We start from the raw sequence: 20,802 nt of genomic DNA, 5'->3' as shown, positions 1-20,802 counted from the left end.
TCCTTAAGGAATCCACAAAGGAAATATTCACATGGGTTTAAATCAGGACTACTTGGGGGCAGTTATGTCCACATGTGAAATGATTAGGAAATTGGTTTGAGATGACATGAGTCAAAAGTGTCCTGCAGAAAATCCAAAACATTTGCTGCATGCAGCCTGGCTCCATCCTGCATAAACCACTGAGTTTGTAATGGCAAACCTGTAGCAAGAAGGTGAGGCACAAAAGTATTGTGCAACATGTTTAAATAGCGCTCACTGCTCACTGTCTCTTCAAAGAAAATTGGCCCTAGCAATCCATACTTCAGATGGCGACCCACACTGTAATTCTCGGTGCATGATGCACCTTCTCATGAATCACACACGGTTTCTCTGACGCCCAAAATCGCACATTTTTTTATTAACCACCCCATTCAAGTGGAGGTGTGCCTCATCAGAAAACCAAACATTGTTGAATGATACCTCATTATTCTGATCCCATTCAGCAAATGCCATCCTTTGATGTTTGTTTTGTACTGTAAGTTTAGGCAACACTGGTGTTTTGTATGGATACAAATTCAAATCACTTTTCAATATTCACTGGACTGATCACCTGGATATCCGTAGTTGTGCTGCAGCCTTCCTTGTTAATTTAGTGGGGCTTCTTTGCAGCACCACTCTGGCAGCGTCAGTGTTTTCCTGAGAATGCACAAATGAAGGCCGGTGATGTTTCCTCTCAAACACTGAACCATCATTATTAAACTGGTTATGAAGTTTATGAATTGTTTTGAATGAATGTGCCCATTGAATTTGAAAATGAGCACAAAACCACCTCTGTGTGACCACAAAACTTCTTGTTTCAGTAAAGAACAATACTGGTTTTATGTGTTGTTCTACAGGCAGTCTTCCTTTGTCAGCCATCTTGTGTAAACTGGCACATGAGCAAGGAAAGCGCGATCAGAGCGCACTCAGAAAGAGTAAGAACTAATCTCCATGATCTACTGTAAGTGTTACTGTGTTACAAAACATTGTTCATTGCATGGTTGAATAATTAATACTAGATCAAATACTGGATCATTTTGTGCACCAATCTGTATATTGTAGGTGTCAAGATTATGTTGTTGTGAGATGTGAAACTGTGTAGCTTGGTAGATGGGTGCTAACATTTTTTAGGACTCTGTTGCTTCCATCTTCAGGACAGAAGAATGCATTTCTAACCATTTACCAGGCTACACATCCTAGAAGTAGTTAAAGGAACTGTTTCTACACAAATAAATACAGTAATATAAAATTAATATCTAAAACAATTAACAGTAACAATTGTCATTATAACTGGTTTACCACTCAGTAATAACATGACTGATCATTTGAGAGAATTTGTATGAATCATATCCAGTCTAGTTTGTCCGTGAAGAATGATTGAGGTGTACCACGTTTCAGCCTGGCTGTGTAAACACAACAGAAGTTGACATCAAGAAGGCTTGCCGGGTCAATAAACCACTCAAGAGCATTCGACATTTACAGCTTGGTGTGGCAGGGGGGCGTATATCCCCATCAACATCAGACAGTGATTTAGCTAGTCCAACAGAGGCCATCAAACGCCACATAGCCATGTTGAGACAGAGACTGGACAGACGCAATATTAAGGTCTCCAAAGTAGCTGAAGCGTGAGTGCAAATTTTCAGAAAGTTACATTAAGCAGCTTTGGCAAATAGCTGAAAGAATTCTGATTTCCTGATCCTATTTTTGGCCTTTAGTGTTTCTTCAAACACTTTCTTATTGTCACATGCCTGACATTCAAATATGCAAGGATTGGAAAAACAATATGTGTCTATGAAGAATATTGTCTTTTGGGTTGTGATGCCATGTAGTTTAGTGGAAAGGTACCAGTGTCTTGGATGAACCTGCTGCCTCCATCTTCAGGGTGGAAGAATAAGCCATGTGTGAAAACAAGGGTGCAGATGTAGGGAAAGGAGGAGAGCAGGTGGGACTATGAGTAGACCAGGGGGAGATGATGGCTTATAAAAGGGTGGGGCCAAAAATTTGAGGCGACAGGAGGCAAGGAAAATGTTTTGAGGAGGAAAGAGGTGAGAAAATTTGCTTCCAATGAGGAGGAAGCTTGGATAGTACATAGTGTTGTGAGAAGTATCATAGCCCTGTTTTCTTCATCATATACTTACATCTTTACCCTCATTTTCCCACATGACTTTCTCTTCTGCACTGAAGAAGGAGGCAGCATGTTCCTACGAAACATTGATACCATTTTACTACATTGTATGGTGTTGCAGCCTAGAAGACACTAATCTTCATATTCATCTTGGGAACCTCAAATCGTACTATGTACCTACTTAACAAAACATTAATGGCATCTTATCCCTCATCAGACTATACTGTTGCTATGGTAACTAATGTGTTGGGTCTTTGTGACAAGTTGATAGTTGCTCAGCTGGCCAAGAAACTCTCTGATTTCTATGCAACCTGAACGTTCCTTATTTTCTAAGGGTGATTAAATGTAGGAAGATGTGGGATGGAAGTGAGGAATGCATTCAAAATTTTGGTTGGAAATTCTGAAGAGCAGAGATTTGGTTGTAGACAGAAGGATAACATTGAGATGGATCTTAAAGAAAGAGTGTGGAGGGGTGAACTGAACTGTACTGACTCAGAATAGAACCTGCTGGCTGGTTTTTGTGAGCCATCATATCCTGTACAATCAGGGAATATCTTGACCAGTTAAGTAGCTGTCAACTTTTCAAGAAAATCTGTATCATAGATTTTCACTCAGATGAAGGAAGTAATAAAAGCAATAAACCTGGATAGTGTGGCTTAAAGTTGTCTGCATGCTATCCAACCGTACCTACATTTTGAAATGGGGACACAGGTAGTTGCTGGTCAGATTGGTAGGAGAAAATCTGGATTCATTATTTCCTTGACCCAAATTTTGTTATGGGCAAAATACTGCTTTATTATCTCATTTATTCTTAAAGAGGGAGTATCATCACTTAACCTGATAAACGTCTTTAAGCTTTCTGTAACTAATACAATTTCTTTTACAGTAAAAGTAATTTCCCATACAAATGTGATCCATTTTCTTTTCAATAGAAAGCTTTATATAGATTTCATGTTCATTTTACTTATCTGTTTGTATAGGTGTATCGGCTACTTTGAACAATATGTGGAGTACGATCCCTTCTTCACCACACCAGAGCTCCCTAATCCTTGGACATCAGATAGTCCGGAGTTCTGGGAGCAGGAGAAGACAGCGTAAGTTTATCAGAGCTCACCTTCCCATTATCTAATGTTTCTTTTGGCACTAAACTAAACTAGTTAGTTAGTTATTGGAGAGGGTGGGTTTTCCTGTGCACTTAGACCAGTATTGGTGCATTGTGCTTCCCTCTATGATATTCTACCAGTCTCTATACCCTACCGATATTGGTGCATACCATCAGTCCCGACCGAGCCAGCGAGTTCGGCCTCTACTGGCTTGGCGGTATCTATAATGCTTCCCCCATCTATCAGAGGCGTTAGAGACTACTGTTGGGCGGGAAACGTCCTTGAATTTGGCTCAGTGACCTTTGGAGATATGAGGTTATTTTACGTGCCGTAAAGCTATGACACGGGACACACGGCTTAAAGTCCCTCCCGGAGGACTTGTTCCCTGAATTTTTCCGCCCTTAAAAATTCCACGGCCTCCACCGGGTTTGAACCCACATACCACGAGTCATTTTTCCGCCCTTAAAAATTCCACGACCTCCACCGGGTTTGAACCCGCATACCACGAGTCATGAGGTGGGAACGTTACCTCTAGACTACGGAGGCCGCTTTAAACTAAACTAAGATTATTGACTTGGGATTGTTGAAGTTGAATGTCAAGTGAGGAAGGATCGTAAATTGACAAACACTAAATGGGAGTTCCACTCTGTAGGGACCTCTGGCTGATACAGAAGTTCCTTGTCTCTTCAAAGGAGATCCTGTATCAAAGTCAGGTGATTGAGGTGACCATGTGAAATTTGATGCCATGAAGACTTGTAGACATATACATGTCCCTGTGCTCCATTAAGCCTGTCTTACAGGTAGAGGTGCTTTAATATGGAAAATTTTTCACTCAACAGTAATAAGCACCCATAACAGTAGGCACACAGAAAAATTTATGGCCCCTTTCCTAACATCTCAGATAATGTTAATATACTGCACAGTCTAAAATAAGATGAGAACGGCAGCAATAGTAGCAGCCATCAACCTTTGTCACCAGCTTGTGAAAACGGGCTAGCCAGTGATCAGCTACACGCCCTGCTACATCGTCAACACCTATGTATATGTGATCTAAATTTAAAAACAAATGATTATTTTTTTAAAATGATAATTTAGGCTGAATTTATTGTTGTTTTGGATTCTGTATTTAAAGTTTTTTTAATATTTATTCAAAATATCTGTAGGGGCAAATTTATGGTCCATTCTGTGGTCTTTTTGCGGGTTGTTTTATGACACCATCCATAGCACAGTTATTTAACATCAAATGGTAGGCTAACCAATGAATTATGAATTAGAGAAGATTTGGAAGGGAGTGGTTGTGGCATAATTGAGGCATTATCCCAGTATTTCTCTGGAGGGACTGAGTAAAACCTGTGGTGAGATGGCTGATATTCTATCCAAAATGTAAACTGAGCACCCTCCGAATACATGGTCAGAGTGTTACTGCTATGCTAGCCTGCTCAGTTTTATGGTTATATTTTATAACTGCTGTGAAGGTGAAATGCCATAATGAAGGTGTGCACTGTAGTTGAAGCAGTGCTGTTAAATTTAAGAATCATTTGCTGCTGAGTATGTCTCTGCCAGCAGTTGGTGGCTATATTTTGCTTATGACCTACAGGAAGGACATCCCAGCACGAAGGGTGAAGCGCTGGGCTTTCAGTTTGCAGGAACTGCTGCAGGATCCTGTGGGACGGGAACATTTTGTCAGGTTCCTTGACAAGGAATTCAGCGGTGAGAATCTCAAGTGAGTTCATCAGCTCTTCAGTAAGCTTCGTAGATATTAATTCTGTATTGGATCATCCTGGTGTGGATTAAATATTCTTGTCAAGTAGGATATAATGCCACATCACACAAAAAATTAGGTTAGGACGTAGTAATCACAATATTACAATCCAAAGTGCATCATTATAACTTACTGAACATGTATGAGCCTCATGTTTTGTCTAAACATAGTCATCATCACATTCACAATGTATGATATTCAACTCAGGCTGTTACACTTCATTTTTATGTTTTAGATTTTTCTTATTGGTGTGCTAATGTAGGTCAGAAGTTAAATAGGAGATACTGTATTTGCTAGTGAGGCGAGTCGCTGGTGTGATATCATCCTTCTGAATGTTCATGCCCCAACAGAGGACAAAATTATTGACATGAAGGACAGGTTCTACAAAGAACTAGAGCATGTATTTGATAAAGTCCCTGAATACCATGTGAAAATTTTGTTAGGAAATTTCAATGCCAGAGTAGGAAGGGAAGACATTTTCAAACCAACAATTGGGAATGAGAGTTTGCATGAAATTAGTAATGATAATTGAGTTAGAGTAGTAAACTTTGCCATATCCACAAATCTTACTGTCAAAAGTACGATGTTCCCACATTGTAACATTCATACATTTACTTGGACATCTGATGAGAAGATGCATGATGAAATTGACCATATTTTGATGGATAGGAGATGGCATTCAAGTATACTTGATGTCCAGTTATTCAGGGCACCAGATTGTGATACCACTATCTGGTAGTGGCAAAAGTTATGGAGATACTGGCAATGAGTAAACAAACAATGTACAAAGTTCATGTGGAGAGGTTCAATCTCAAGAAATTAAAGGAAGTAGAGTGTAAAGAGCAGTATAATGTTGAAATCTCAAATAGGTTCACAGCTTTGAAAAACTTGGACACTGAAGCAGATGTTAATAAAGCTTGGGAAAATATTAGAAAGGATATCAACTTCTTGCCCAAAGAGAGTCTAGGTGATCATGAATTGAAGATGCATAAGCCGTGGTTTGACAAAGGATGCTCAGAATTAATAGACCAAAGGAAACAAGCCAAATTGCAGTGGTTAAAGGATCCAAGCAAAATAAATGGGGATAATCTGAACAATATGAGACGTGAAACCAGCAGGCGTTTCAGGAATAAAAAGAGGGAATATCTGAAAGACAAAATTGATGAGCTTGTAACGAACAGGAAGACCAACGTTAGAGATCTGTATAGAGGAATAAATGGCTTTAAGAAGGGTTACCAACCTAGAAGTAACTTAATAAAGGATGAGAATGCTGATGTAATTGCAGATTCCCACATTTTGAATAGGTTGAAGAACTACTTCTCTCAGTTATTGAATGTATGTAGGGCCAGTGATGTTAGGCAAATAGAAATACTTACAGCTGAGCCGTTAGTACCTGATTCCAGCCCTTTTGAGGTTGAAATTGCTATTGCAAAGTTGAGAAGATATAAATTGCTAGGTAGTGATCACATTCTGACAGAACTTATTCAAGCAGGAGGTGAAATATTACATTCTAAGATCCACAAGGTAGTTAATCTGTTTGGAATGAGAAAAATTGCTGATCGGTGGCAGGAGCCTATTATTGTACCACTTCACAATTAGTAAAACTGATCTTAGGGAAATAGTTTATAAAGGATGGAAGGTGGATGAAAATGAATCATATCCAATGGCAGGCTTTGGAATTAAGGGTGTTAAACCTTTGGATTTTGCTACCAGAAAGTTAGTTAATTAGCAAGATTAGAGTAATGGGTTGCGAGAATGAGAGGCCGAACTTACTAGCTCGGATTGCTGCGGTTCATATTGTATCACCAGAGAGTTTGATGATTGATAGTGGCAAAGTTTCTGTTATGTGTTGGAGAGGGATCACATCTAAAGGAATCTTACAGGTTCTGGGAGGCTGTGCAACAGCTGAAAGCACTGCCTCAGAAGGATGTTCAAGATAAAGTGGATGAGATATGGATTGAGTTCCTGGCACCTGATGCTAGCTGCCCCATCAATGTGGACTCACGATCATATGAGATAACCAAGAAGAACATGGAGACTCCTGATCGATGGAGTTTCGATGTGGCAGCAGTTAGTATTAACACAGTAATTGTTAGGGCTGCAGAGGAGTAGAGTGCCTTCTGTAGAATCCACATAGTGAGTTAATCTGTGGGTTCTTGTCCACTAATCCCCCTCCCTCATCACCCCCTGAATTTGACTACTGGCTTACTCTATGGAGCAGACTTTTCTTGAGAAGCTAAAATTCACTCAGCTAGTCAAATTTTCTGCTTTTTGTAGAACCAAAAGTTTCATTTACTAAGTTGACTGTCTGCTACTGGGCCCTGCTCAAAACATATTTGGATTTTTATAACAATATATATTTTGGATGTTGTGTTTGATGCATGTTGAATTAAACTGTTGATAGAAATACAATGGTAAAGTTTTCAACAAGAAAATACTTTTTATTACGTCTATGTCATCTGTGTGTTGTTTCATTGATGTTAATTAGAATGAACACCTTAAACTTTAGATGCAATTTTGTTTTATCCAGCCTTTTGATTAAGTAAATAATGTATATGTAATATTACTATGGTAATTTTTATTATTTGATATACAAATTACTGTACATACATGTTTACAACACCATAAGTATACAAATCCAACAGTTCTAGCTTCAAATCTTTGCATTTCTTGGGGAAAAAGTTTGCTTTTGACAAACACTTTGAACTAGTAGTTAGACTAAGGAATGTGACTCAAGCAATAGTAATACTTCTGGCTTTTATTCAGGATGTGCCATGTTTAAATCTCAGCTGGCAGACCAACTATTCTGGCTGAGGTTTTTGTTGTTTTCCTCAGTCATTCCAGGAAAATGCTGGAATTGTACCTTAAGTTAGACCACAATTGCTTCCTTCAAAATCTTTTTCAATTCATTATTCACCACCATCTTGTTATTCAACATTGAGCTACTGATGGCATTGTTATATAAACTATAGATAGAACAAACTAGTATTTCAATACATATTGTCATGTATAAGGGTTAGTGTGATGAACAGTTAATGGGTTCAGGATCAGGAGAATTTGTTTATTGAATCTTCATCAGCCGTAACTACAATTAATTATTACACTTTCAAGATTGCTGTATCTATGACACACCAATGATAATAACACTGTAAATTTTACTGCATCTACTTGTATAACATATAAAGTAAAGTTTTCAACACTTCAACTATTGAACTGCCTTGAACGCTGTCTTCAAAGTCAAAGTCACATTGTGACTGACAGTCACTCAGTCAGTCTTGGTTTTGTGGGGCGCCCTCTCTGACGAGAGGATGTGTCTGTCATTTGTATATGCTGCTGGCCCTCGCCAGCGCAGTCTTTCTCAAGACCAAGTCACTTGGGACTTGAGATCATATTTTACTGTCTCAGATTTGAGACTTCCCTTTCCATCACCTCCTACGACTTGCAGGGTCACAGTGGAGGTATTCAACCCTGCCTCCACACGGGGTTGTAAACTCACTCCCATGCTGTCTTCCTGACAAATCCTCTATTATAAATCTTTGGCATGGACCTCAGAAAACACATCAGTTACTTGGATATCCTATATTGTTGTCAGGCATATCCACACATGCATTGCCTAGCAGTGGACACCCTATTGTTGCGTATTCGTTGCTGCGAGATGTGTTTACCTATTGGTTTCGTAGAAACAACCCAACCTGTCACAGTATAAATAAGTTGGAATCTATTGCTATAATTATCTTGATATATGCTGTAGGAAACAAGCAGAAATTTCTTAATCTGTCAAGTGCCTATTGTGTTGTGATTTGAGAAGATGCACAATACCAGAGATAGAAATATGCATTACAATTGTGAAGGTTGTCCCTGCTCTTAATAAAGTACCATGCCTTGTATATGTATAGGGGAATGGTGGTATAGTTCCATCAATTTTTAACCTCTGCGTTACATAAATGTGGTCAGCTTCATATCCCAACCACTTTATGCACAGGGACAGAGTTCCCAGTATCTATTGGATAGGAGACTGCATAGACCCCAGAGCTGGTCTGGATGCTGAGGAGATGAGAAAAATCTCTTACTCAAACAGAAATTGAATCCTTATTCCTTGGTCATCCAGCCTGTAGCATGGTCATATACTGACTGAGCTGTCCTGTCATGATTGGTGAAGCATTTATTGTGCTTTCTTTCAAAATTTGCACTATTCTCTTTAGTAAATAGTGTAGCTTGATAATTGGCCTTGTCTCGTATGCTGCTTTTTTCCCCGCAGGCCCACGTGTACCATCTGATGAGAAGTGACAGTTATTCCAGATACTTGAGATCTGAGATGTATAAAGAATTCCTAAATGGGTCAAAGAAAAAGGTAATTATTTATTATTCTCTGCCAAAAGATAAAATTTGTTGTAGGATTTGATGTTCTCACACCAGTGGTTATGAAGAGTTCTATCTTCAGGGGTGTAACATTGTAAGTTCATCGAAAGTTAACCAATATTTCGGAAGAAAATTCCACCCCGTCTTCAGGGTTGAAGAGTAATCCAAGCAATCAACCAATGTCAAAGAAGGTGGTAAACAGTTACATAAAACCAGAATTTCTTTTCTGTGAGAAGCATAATTGACTAATATTTGAAGGCAGTTTTTAAGCATTATTTAGATCAAAACTCGCAACTGCTTGTCGGTTATGTAATATTTTTTTCTGTTTTGTGAAGTAGCGAACCTTATTTTGAAGAGTACTGTCTTCTGGGGTGTGACATATCGGACAATCATGAAGGTGCATGGTGGCAAAAAGTGAAGGAACAGCAGTGGAGCCAACCTCCACTGCCAGTATCAGGGAAGCTACAAACCTCCTTCAGTACTCAGTCAGAGAGTAGTTTGGCCAAAAGGAACAAGTGTTTTTGAGACACCTGCTGCCTCCATTTTCTACCCTGAAGGTGGAGTCAGAAAGTTCCTGTGAAACAGTGGCACCTTTCTACTGGACTACACAGCATCACATCCCAGAGGACAGCAGTCTTCATATTCACCATGTGAGAGCCTTAGATCTCACAACTTTCTCTTATTTAAACTTTTACAGACTTCGGTGAAGGGAATCAGATCGATAGTGTCATTCACAGCCCGCAAGGAGACGGCCACATCCTAGTCTGAGTGTGTGTACTTGACAAGTCCCGTCCACAAGGAGGGTGAGGCCCTGCAGACCATTCTGCAGATGTCTGGCTACTTTCCCCTTGTGCCAGTTTTGGTTATGTACAGTGTGAATCAGTTGCATTGATATCTGCACTGTTAACAGGTTCGAGAACAAGAGCCATCTAACAGGAAACATAGGAATTACTAACACATTCCTTTATTGTTCTCCTCTCATCCTTCAAATTGTCATTTAAATGGGAGTAAGGAACCTACTCAGATATGTTCGTGATCATCACTGTCATTGTACAAACCCATAAAACCAAAGTTCTCATTGGGATGGATGACTGGTATGATTTCTTGATCATCTGTCATGAAACCAAAGCAAGAGTCAAAGTGTACAATTTATTTATGAAAGGGTATTGCTGTCCAGTATTGTAAGTATATTTTCTCCCAGTATTTTAGACCTGTAATGACCCTGACATTAAGTTTGCATTCTACTGGAGAAGTAATGCGTTACTGTATATTTTCCAGCATGTCAGCTATAATTACTGAATAAAGACCTTTAAATTTCATTGTAATGTGATATCTTACTGTTCTATAACTGGAGAAAGAAAGAAACTGCATAAAGTCTGCACAAACAATTTGATGAATTTTGGTTGTTTGAAGCTGCTTTACATGTTTCATTATTCAAAACAGAGAAAAAGTCTTATTATTTTATATTGCAAGTTTTATATCTAACAGACTGGCTTACATGACATCTATATCTATATCAGTTTTGTTGCTTGTAATTACTTTAACAATTAGTTCTTTGATATTTTTCTCTGTATTACTCATTAATGGTATGGAGAATAAAAATATCTAGAAACTGATAATGATATATCAGAAAGTAAACTTCAAAGGAGGCACCAAATGGTAGGAAAAATTAATGAAGGTTATGTTAAACTGGGAATATGGAACATTAACATGTGAAGGTCAGTTATTTATTTTGGAAGTTCTCCATTCTCATGCAGGCCATAGTGAGATTTTTTTGCATACTTCCATGTGAGATTCATGGTGGACCAAGTGATACTGGAACATGTTTTTTGCCAAGTTTCTCTGGTTTTCCCACAATTCCACCATTGCTCCAAGCTCATCTGTCACCACCCTGAAGTGTGCGATATCCCTGACCAGGCAGCACATTATCACATTCTCAGTCTTCAAGTTAGGGCATCATTCTGATGTGGCATTTGGCTGGTTACAGGGTTAGGAAGTTCATTTTATATCAAGATTAGTCATCTAGTTTGAAAGTTCGGCCAGTTTGTTAGAAAGAAACTGCATCAACTTCCATCCTTATGCTGTCCATATGGAGATTTTTCTGAATGTTTGTCAGTGAGAGGTGCCAGAAGATATGATACAATGCATTTGTCCTTTGAGAAGTAGTGTCACACAGGGCAATGTTTGGGAGAAATGAAAATATGCATTGAAATTAAAATAATATTTGGTCTTTTGAGCAAGAATTTAGTACCTTGTGTAGTATCAGAAGAGTACAACACCATAAATAATACATAGTTCTTAATTAAAATACCAAGAGAGAATGTAATGATATGAAATACTCTCATCTGACAGAGTTTGCACTGCATGTGTAGCTCTGACAAAAAAAAAAAGCAAGATAGACATTCATTCAATGGCAATAGATCATATCTTAGGCTAGGTTGCTATAGATATGTGTTCCACAATTACGGGTGTGGCCACCATCAGTGTTTTTCATTTTCTAACCTTTCTGTAAAGGTTGTGACCTCACCTATTTGCAGTCAACTCGTGATTGCCCTTTGCAGGTTTGGTGATATCAGATTTTCTTTTTAATGAGGATTTAAAAAGATATTTACCTTTTTTTGTTGCCAAAACTGCATGGACATTAAAATTGGAGGTTTACTAATAGATGGAAATAAGTGTTGCAAAACACAGACATCTGTATAAAGAGAGATCTTTTCTGTCCATTCCTGTTGACACATTCACAGTCAGTCTTGTCACCTTAGTGATTTTAGGCTTTTACAATGGTTAATTATAGAGGATAGTTCCATTTTTGGGTTGTTAAGCTGTGCGGATGTGGGTGATATTGCCAATGTTTCACAGGTACATGTTGCCTCCAAATCATCAGCAATATCACCCACCTCTACACAGAGCAGAAGTCACATCAGTCCTGTCACCTGACAGGGTGAAGTATGCCATTGCCAGAGCTGACCCTGTCAAGTGACATACGATTACCATTGTGTAAGCAAATGTCATTTTCTTCTACAGTTGACATTGAAATGCAATGAAACTCTAAATATAGCCCATCAGATCTTGAAAGAGTTGAAACATACAGCAGTTTTTGATTGTTTTAACTTGTTCTCATCCATTTCTGTTTCAAGTGCAGTAAGCTAAAATAGAGTTTTTTGTGGAAGAATACTTGAACCAGCAAGTAAAATTCTGGGGGGGGGGCGTGATAATGAACGTGTTAATTAAATTTAAACATAGGATGTTTTCTATGTCAGTAGACTGTGTTATTCTCACAGAACTCTAAGCTGTAAGTTAAAAAAGTGTAAGACATGCTACACAGTGAGGGAGGGTTGGAGACACACAGAAATGAGTATGGATTATGAAAATTGTTTTCTTCATTCAAGGGCCTTCAAACATTGGTTATAAAATGAGGACGAGCTGACAGTTATGTGACTAATAAGGTAATGAAAGTAGAGATGACAGAACTTGTGGATTAAAGTATCTGACATAGATAAGAATAATGAAAAGTTAGTGAATACATCACATTGTTCGCTAAACACTGCCATGATTATCATAAAGTATACAAGAAAGAGAGAACCCACCAGGGTAGGCCCATAAACATTTCAGACAAGTTGTTCTTCTCTTGTTATAGTGTTATACTGTGTCTGTAGGTCTTTACTCTGGTGAATTCAGTTTCTTACTCATCTATTTTATATCAAGGCTTCCCCTTGATGCCATAATCAAAATGTTTTTGTGTTCTTTGGTGTGATCTGCAGAAATCAGACATGATTCTCCCACTGAGGGATAGAAAGTGGAATATTATTGTCCCTCTTCCAAACAGACCCTTATGTGAATGATCATGAGTTGACTGTGAAAATTTCTTTACAAATAATGTGTATTATTAAGATTATTCTCTTCTGAGGTGTGATTCTGTGTAGTCTGATAGAAAGGCACTGATATGTTAGAGGCAATCACTGCTTCCATCTTCAGGGTCGACCCTGAAGATCAAGTAAGCAGGTTCCTCTGAAACATGGGTACCTTTCTATGAGATGACAAGGTACCATATCTGAGATGGCAGTAGTCTTTATATCCAGCACTGTGAGAACCACAAGTCTCAATTATCTATTATTGATTGGACAGAAATATTGTTAATTTCTCGGCAGTATTTTACTGTGTAAGTTATTGTTTCTATTTTATTTATGTGAGCATAAATAGCAGTACCAGAGAATATTATTGCCTCTTTTTGTTATTATTTATATCAAGCGATTTTTAAAATGTGAAGTGAATTGTTCAGAATAGGGAGTTCTTCCCTGTAGGAGTAATGTCAGACAGGAAAGCAGTTGTCTTTTCATTTCATTTAGTCAGCATTTTATGTATGTGCACATACAGAGTGGTGCATGGGATTTTTGCATTTTGAATGTTATCACAATGAATTGATTGTATATTGTGCTTTCTTGCCCCCATCTTAGGAACAAGATTGAGGTCTGAAGTGCCATGGTCTTCATTAGTGCTTTCATAAGATGTTGAAGATTGTCTGCTTTTGCTGTTTACAAGTTTTGGTATTGAATTATATTTTCATCTTATGTTCAGTCAGACTGTTTTCATGGAGTCTGTCACAACTGTAAATACTGTATAAATAAAGATTACTTATGTTAGCAGATTGCATACTGAATTGTACTGTAATTGATAGACCATAATTGCGAGTAAAATATTCCATTATATTGATCAGAACTTCAGTTTTTCACTGATATTACATTATCTAGTCTGTGCTTATAAAAATATTACATTGCATTGCATTCCATGGATCCAAAGTTAGTCAGAATGACTGTAGGATGTGGAATATGTCATAAAAGTACAAAACATATGTCCAGTCCCAATGGAGTTCTCACACAGGAGAAACCAAGAATACACAGTGACTACACACAAGGCTATTTAAAAATACATAAGTTACTNATCGTGATTCTAACAATTTTCTTTTGCAATGTAAATACCTTTTTACTCTCAGATAAATTACCCCAGAAAATTATTTCATACTTCATTAAAGAGTGAAAGTAAGCACAATAGATTGATTTGAGAGTGCCAGTGTTACTAATATGTAACATGAATCTAACTGCATAACATGCTCTACTTAGCTTTGGAATCAACTGATCGATATGGTTTTTCCAGTTTAAATGATTATCAGTTTGCAAACCAAGCAATTTTGTGTTTACTCCCTCTTCTATATATTTATCGTTATATCCTACGTTTAATGGATATTGTGGTGAGTTTTTGTTATAAATTTTATTACATTTGTTTTTTCTATGTTCAGGGACAGCTTGTTTGCAGAAAACCATTTACTCATTTGCGAAAGAACCTTGCTTGATAACATGCAGAAATCATCTAAAATTTTACCATAAATTATAACACTAGTGTCATCTGCAAATATAGGTATTGATGAGGTCCTTAGTGTAGGACGGGGGTCATTTATATAAATTATGAAAAGCAAAGGCCCCAAAATTGACCCCTGTGAAACACCATGTTTACATTATTCCCCGGTTTGAGTAGGTACTTTGGATTGAATTTGGTGGTATTCATGATTCATTTCTCCAGTTGAGTGAAAGCATTTATTTTGTACTGGGGACAAAAGTCCATTGGGCTTATACCTTTAAGCTAATGATGATACATACATTCTTCATTTATTGCTAATTTATTTACATTATAAAATGTTACATAAAAGTTCATACTGTTGTTTTTCTAGTTTGATTTTGTGGTTTTGTCAAGTTCTGTTTGGAGATGGTGAACAGATTCCATTTTACATTTGTGAGTTCACTGGTTTGCATTACCAGCTTTGACCATAGAATTTTCATATTGCAGAGAGTATGTATCCATATAGGAAATAGAACTGAGACATGTTCCAGGTTGGTGATTCAGTGAATTAGAAATTGATGCCATTTTTATTAAAAAAAGAAATATTTTGTCACTAAAAAGGAACTTTTCTACATGAAGTTTCATGGCCTGCATTGGGAATGTTCACTGTGTGTTATTTGATATTCATCTTTAACTGTGCATCAATGGAACTTATTTCTGGTAAGTTTTTATTATACACAAACTTACATATATTCATCATGCAAGGTTCTTTTCTTTTAATAATGATATTAATATTGTGACTTTGTAAACTAAAATATTGAACTTAATTCAGCAATACATTTATAAAAAAAAGTGTAATGGTGAAATGAAGTAGGGACTTGAGTTATAATGTATACTATTTGAATTGCCCACCGTATATAGTTATTTCTTCAAAGAAGTCACTGAGTCAAGCGATATTTTCATGAAGTTTTCTTATAAACAAAAGCAAATAAGTTTTGTCATATAATATGACATAGCTTTAGAACAGATATTAAACTATTTAGAGTCAACTGTGAAGTGTTAGATGAATATGATATGACAATGAAGTACTAAATTATAATGACATGCATGTTTTTAAATGAATCAGATTTGCCATAGATTTTTAAGAATTACCATTATAGCTTTGGTGAACATCTTTGCAGTAAAATCATCAACTCTATTAACTTCAGATCCTCATTGATAGTTCATGAAATGGTTTGATTAAATAATGGGTATGTGATGTACAGTAATAAGACAGGGTTACCAACTGCTCAGTCCTGTCTGATATTGCCCCATTATCTTGTTCTTTCTTGATGTGGCCATTTCAACAGCCATACATGCCACTGCTGGCTGGCAGTTGTAAGTTGTTCTTCACCATGTGTCATGATATTTTAGACTGATTCTGTTTGCTGCGAAGAGCATTTATTTCCAACTCTGCATCTACTGTTCTTTGGACATCAGGGCTACTAGTGATTACTGGACTCTTACTGCCATATTGTGCTTTTAGAAAAAAGATATTATTTGTATCAAATTCATTTTCAAGATAAGTAGATGGAATTACAAATGGAGTAGGAAGTGGGAATGAACCCAAATATCCCCCCCCCATTATCTTCATAAGGTCTGAGGCCTTCACATTGGTGATGGTGAAGATTATTGACTTCTGGGATGTGATACCATGTAGTTTGATATATAGATGTCAATATTTTGTCTTCATCTTCAGTGTAGAAAAATCTACCATGAAAATGGAGGCTGCAGGTTTCTGTGAAATGTTGGTACCTTTCCATCAGACTACATGACATCAGAGCCTAGAAGATGATGATCTTGGTAGTCACTGCTATGAGGACCTCCAGTCTTATATGCTGATTGTGAATGTCAGCCCCCAATATGTGCCTATTTTTTGGACTCTGTAGAACCCCTTAATTCATCTTACTGATTTATTTTTAGTGCTTATAAATTGCTGATTGTATGTAGCATTATATGAGATATAGTAGGATCATTTTGAATGATGTATATAATTGTTCCTCCACACCAAGTGCTGCAAATACAGAAATTATGGTACTCAGTGGGAGGAGGGTCTTTTGCCCAGGGGTAAAGTGATTGGAGCATGTAGTTGATCATTCATCGCCATCTAGTGCAGAAGCCAAGAATCTGTGGACTTGCATCTGAGCTTCCTCATGTCTTCATGTTGCAGTGCTTAATTAAACACTTTACCTAAAATAGGTGTCTTTAGAGAGAATATATCTTTTGTTCATTTTTAAATCATGCCCTGATGTTTATGAGTAATTAAATTGATTAAGCATCATTGGGATGATGCAAGTTGGACCAAAGCTCTTTGGAAGCATTGCATGATGTTAGTAACTTGTTAACATTTTCTTGCCCAAGTTTTCTTTCCATGTGACTAGTTTCTGCCACTTCTTCACTGAATGTCCACCTCTTCTAAGTTGCCTACAAACAGAATTATCCTTAAAGGTTACTGTCTTCTGGGATGTTGTGCTGTGTCATCTGGTTGACTGTCTCTTACGTTTCAGAGGAATGTGTTGCCTCCATCTTCAGGGTAGAAGAGTAAATCAAATGTGGAAAAAAGTGAAAGATGGAAGAAACACATTCCTCCAAAACTGTGGTACCTATATACCAGGCTACACAGCCTCAAATCCCATAAAACCATAACTTTCCATCCATTTGAGAATCTCAAATTCAGAATTACCTTCACTTAATATGTACACAGTTCTACACCTTGTAACAGCGATTCTGTAAACAGTGGATAGATGAATGAGGGCCACAAGCTGCAATAAAGAGTAGTAGTAGCAGGGCATCAGATGTGCAGATGTAAGAAAGAAGGGGGAAAACTTTTTTTGGCTGTATTATTACAATACCACTGAGCAGTTATTTATGTTTCATTTGCTAACATGAACTTATTAAATCATATTTTATAGTGTCAGGTCTATTGAGACCTGTTATGGATATTAAAAAACAGAAACCTTCCATTGTTTCAGAGGTCTGACCAAACTTCTTTTCCTTTTGGTAGATGTTTTAAGATATTTTTAATTCCTGTCAATGTGTACTTCCCAGTTTCTTCCATATTCTGCAAATTCTGTTTTCTATAGTTCTCATAACTTCCTTCTTCCTCNCCCCCCCCCCCCCCCCTTGTCTGAAATGGTGTATCCTGCTACAAAGTCATAAGATGAATTCAGAAATTAATCGTAAATTTAATTCGTTACTTTCAGTGGTACACCTGTGAATGAATTCGCTCATGCAGTTCAGCTTCACACTCTACATTTATTAGTTGTGCCTCTAATCTGGTGGGTAACTGGTTGGAGGACCAAGATTTGATACATGGTATCAAATTTTATTTCTGTAACAAGGAGGTAAACAGTTGTAATTCTAATGTATACTCTTTTCAAGAATTATAGCAATAAACTCCTTGACAATGATATTTATTTAGTGACACAGAGCAGTAACCATGTGTTAATTAAATCAACACATTTTAAGATAAAATGTACAAGTATATGTCTGAAATACAATTTGGAACAAAGGCATATACACTGTAGAATAGTGGCTCTATGTGTGTACTACAAAGGGACCATGAGCTATGACTGTTTACCTCAGATACAGTACAATCAAAATGCTCTGTCTTGATAATCTTTATTCCATTGCTTATTTCATTACTCTGATTTTTATTAACAATCTGTATTTGTGGGAGTTGCATAGCTCAGTCAGTATAGTGACTGTGCCATAGGCTGGACAACTGAGGAATCAGATATGATTCCCAGTAAGTGTAGAGGTTTTTGTCCACAGTGTCCAGACCAGCTCTGAGACTCACCCAGCCTCTGCCCGACTCTTTCGCTGGAGGTAGAACAGCTTAGGCATGAAGCTGTATCTAGTGCCAAATTAAGAATATGTAGAGCTATACATCATTTCTCTAAAATATCTTCATGGCATGGAACGTTATTAAGCACATGCAAAATTCTTTGAGTAACTATAAGAAATTTATGTATAATGTGAGTATAATTAAGAAAACTAATGTTACGTAATAATATAGTTAAATGCAATACATTTGTTTTGAGAAAGTATTAATGCATCTTCTTTCTGAATGAACTTTTTATTTTCTAATGAATCTCGGTTTAAAATGTGTAATTTGTGACAGAATGCCACTTTGAACACAACATATTGGCAATCTCCCTAAAACTAATTGCACTTTTCTTTGTTTTGTCTTTCGGACAAGTTCCATCATACAAATTTATGTTTTCTTGAAATCAGGATTGCTGTTACATTGCAGTCGATCTGTACATATTTTCCCTATACCTTCTTATTTTGGCGCCCTAACATTGGATACACAAGACATTTTATTTATAAAATTATTTTTAGGAGAAATTCTTTCATCAATTACCCCAAATTATTTCTGCCACATCTAAATGTTGCTCTATTTATATTGGCATAATTTAAATGAAGTACTTAGAAGTAAGAGAGGAGAGTTTGTTGTATATTACTTTCAGATTAAGCCAATATTTGTAAACTATGAGAAGTTTAGCCCTGCTTCTTTGCTACCTATTTCTCAATATGAATATTTACAAGTATCATTATTTTTAGTTTTATGACAGACCGCATGTTTCTTACCACTATTCTAACAGATTTTGAGTGAATTTTGAAAAGAAATTTGTTTTAAATTTCGCCAAATATAGAGTGTGCTTTTGCATTACAGTATTCCTATTTGTCACATGCACCAAAATAATATAAATCAGGTGGAATAACAGCCAATGATGTTCAATTCCCAGTGATGGCTCTGGGAATCACCCATCTTCCTGTCAAGGAGAACAGAGGGCTGTTTCCCAACAGGTAAAGCAAATGGTTAATTACAGTAGCCAGTCACTTCCATCTAGTGGCAGGAGTTGAGAAAAAGTGGAGCTGTACCTCCACAAGAAGGCCAAAGCTGATAGTAGGGCACAGGGCTAATCTGTTATCTGTTTAATAGCTAAAAGTGTTGTGCCAATGTTAGAGCATCTAAATAATAATTTTATCGCTCCTGTCTTCGGGTTGTGTTGATATCACAGTAGTCACAGGTCCTCTGATACTCATGCTTCCTTCACACATACTCATTAACAGTAGTGTAATAAGCTGTTGTAGATACTGAAGTTCATTCCACTTCTGTGTGATTTGACATTATACGCACATAAAGGGGAAGGGGTGAATTAACTCCTCTGCAAATTGTTGCAAATTCCCTCAGAGATCATGAGTATATTTTTTAAATATATGAAAGATTTTAAAAAAAAGTGTTGTCTATAACTATATATATTATTAATTAGCTATTAAATAATTTTTTGAAAGTTGCAAAAACAAGTTTTATGTGGCATATGTGATAGTAAAGACAGAAGTGCAAATGAATAACTGAGGATATCAGCAAGATGTTCAAACTAACTGTGTAGTTTACTACAAAAAAAAAACAATCAGAGTTGCACTTGTCTCAAATAAAATAAAACATGAAAATTAAATTATACTGTACATGCATACTTTTACTTACCCTCTATCTTAATGTAACACTGAATTTAACCTTTTCACTGATTTTATCACACTATATAATGGAGTTTTCAGGTCAGGAGGATATATTCTGGGATTAGCAGATTAAATTCCCCACTATTACAATGTTGGTAGCTGGATGTTAACCTAAGTGTAATTAAAATATGTGACACCAGCCCAGCTGGATTCCACATGTGTCACAATAGCGTGACACACAGATGATAAAGGTTAACAAAAAGGTTCTTGGTAGTCTACCTTCTGAGTTAAGAAGTAATGGTTATGGCACGATTTCTAGAACTGTGGGTCATGACCCCCCCCCCCCAGGAAGTTATGACCTACTGTAAGAAGGGTCACAGTTCTCAAGAATTAATGTTATATTTTAGCGTCCTGTTGCACTGATTTAAGTCCATGATTTATTTAATCCGTCTTGCAGTGCATACACTCATTTATCTCCTTCTCTCCCTCGCACTACATGTTTCGGCATAATAATGCCATCTTCAGGTGCTTACTTATCCACGTCAAACCAGTTCATTGCATGCCATGTTCACACATTAAAATAACTAAAATATGTATCT

The 20,802-nt window shown here is 37.0% G+C and overlaps 1 protein-coding gene across 3 annotated transcripts in view; it reads left to right on the top strand.

Annotated features, from left to right (window-relative positions):
- The window catches only part of LOC111863904 (regulator of G-protein signaling 7), a 32,626-nt gene extending 18,333 nt beyond the window's left edge, over positions 1 to 14,293 (top strand). For all 3 annotated transcript variants that reach the window (XM_023850716.2, XM_023850719.2, XM_023850717.2), the window contains exons 8-13: positions 1,417 to 1,643; positions 3,124 to 3,237; positions 4,844 to 4,969; positions 6,892 to 7,078; positions 9,267 to 9,359; positions 10,065 to 14,293. In XM_023850716.2, coding sequence (XP_023706484.1) covers positions 1,417 to 1,643; positions 3,124 to 3,237; positions 4,844 to 4,969; positions 6,892 to 7,078; positions 9,267 to 9,359; positions 10,065 to 10,130 — 813 coding nt within the window. In that variant the 3' untranslated portion in view covers positions 10,131 to 14,293. The remainder of the gene's footprint in view (positions 1 to 1,416; positions 1,644 to 3,123; positions 3,238 to 4,843; positions 4,970 to 6,891; positions 7,079 to 9,266; positions 9,360 to 10,064) is intronic.
- The last annotated feature ends 6,509 nt before the right edge of the window (positions 14,294 to 20,802 follow it).

The sequence above is a fragment of the Cryptotermes secundus genome, unplaced genomic scaffold (assembly GCF_002891405.2).
Source record: "Cryptotermes secundus unplaced genomic scaffold, Csec_1.0 scaffold171, whole genome shotgun sequence".
Taxonomy (NCBI): Eukaryota; Metazoa; Arthropoda; class Insecta; order Blattodea; family Kalotermitidae; genus Cryptotermes; species Cryptotermes secundus.
This window is presented reverse-complemented; position numbering and strand designations above follow the sequence as displayed.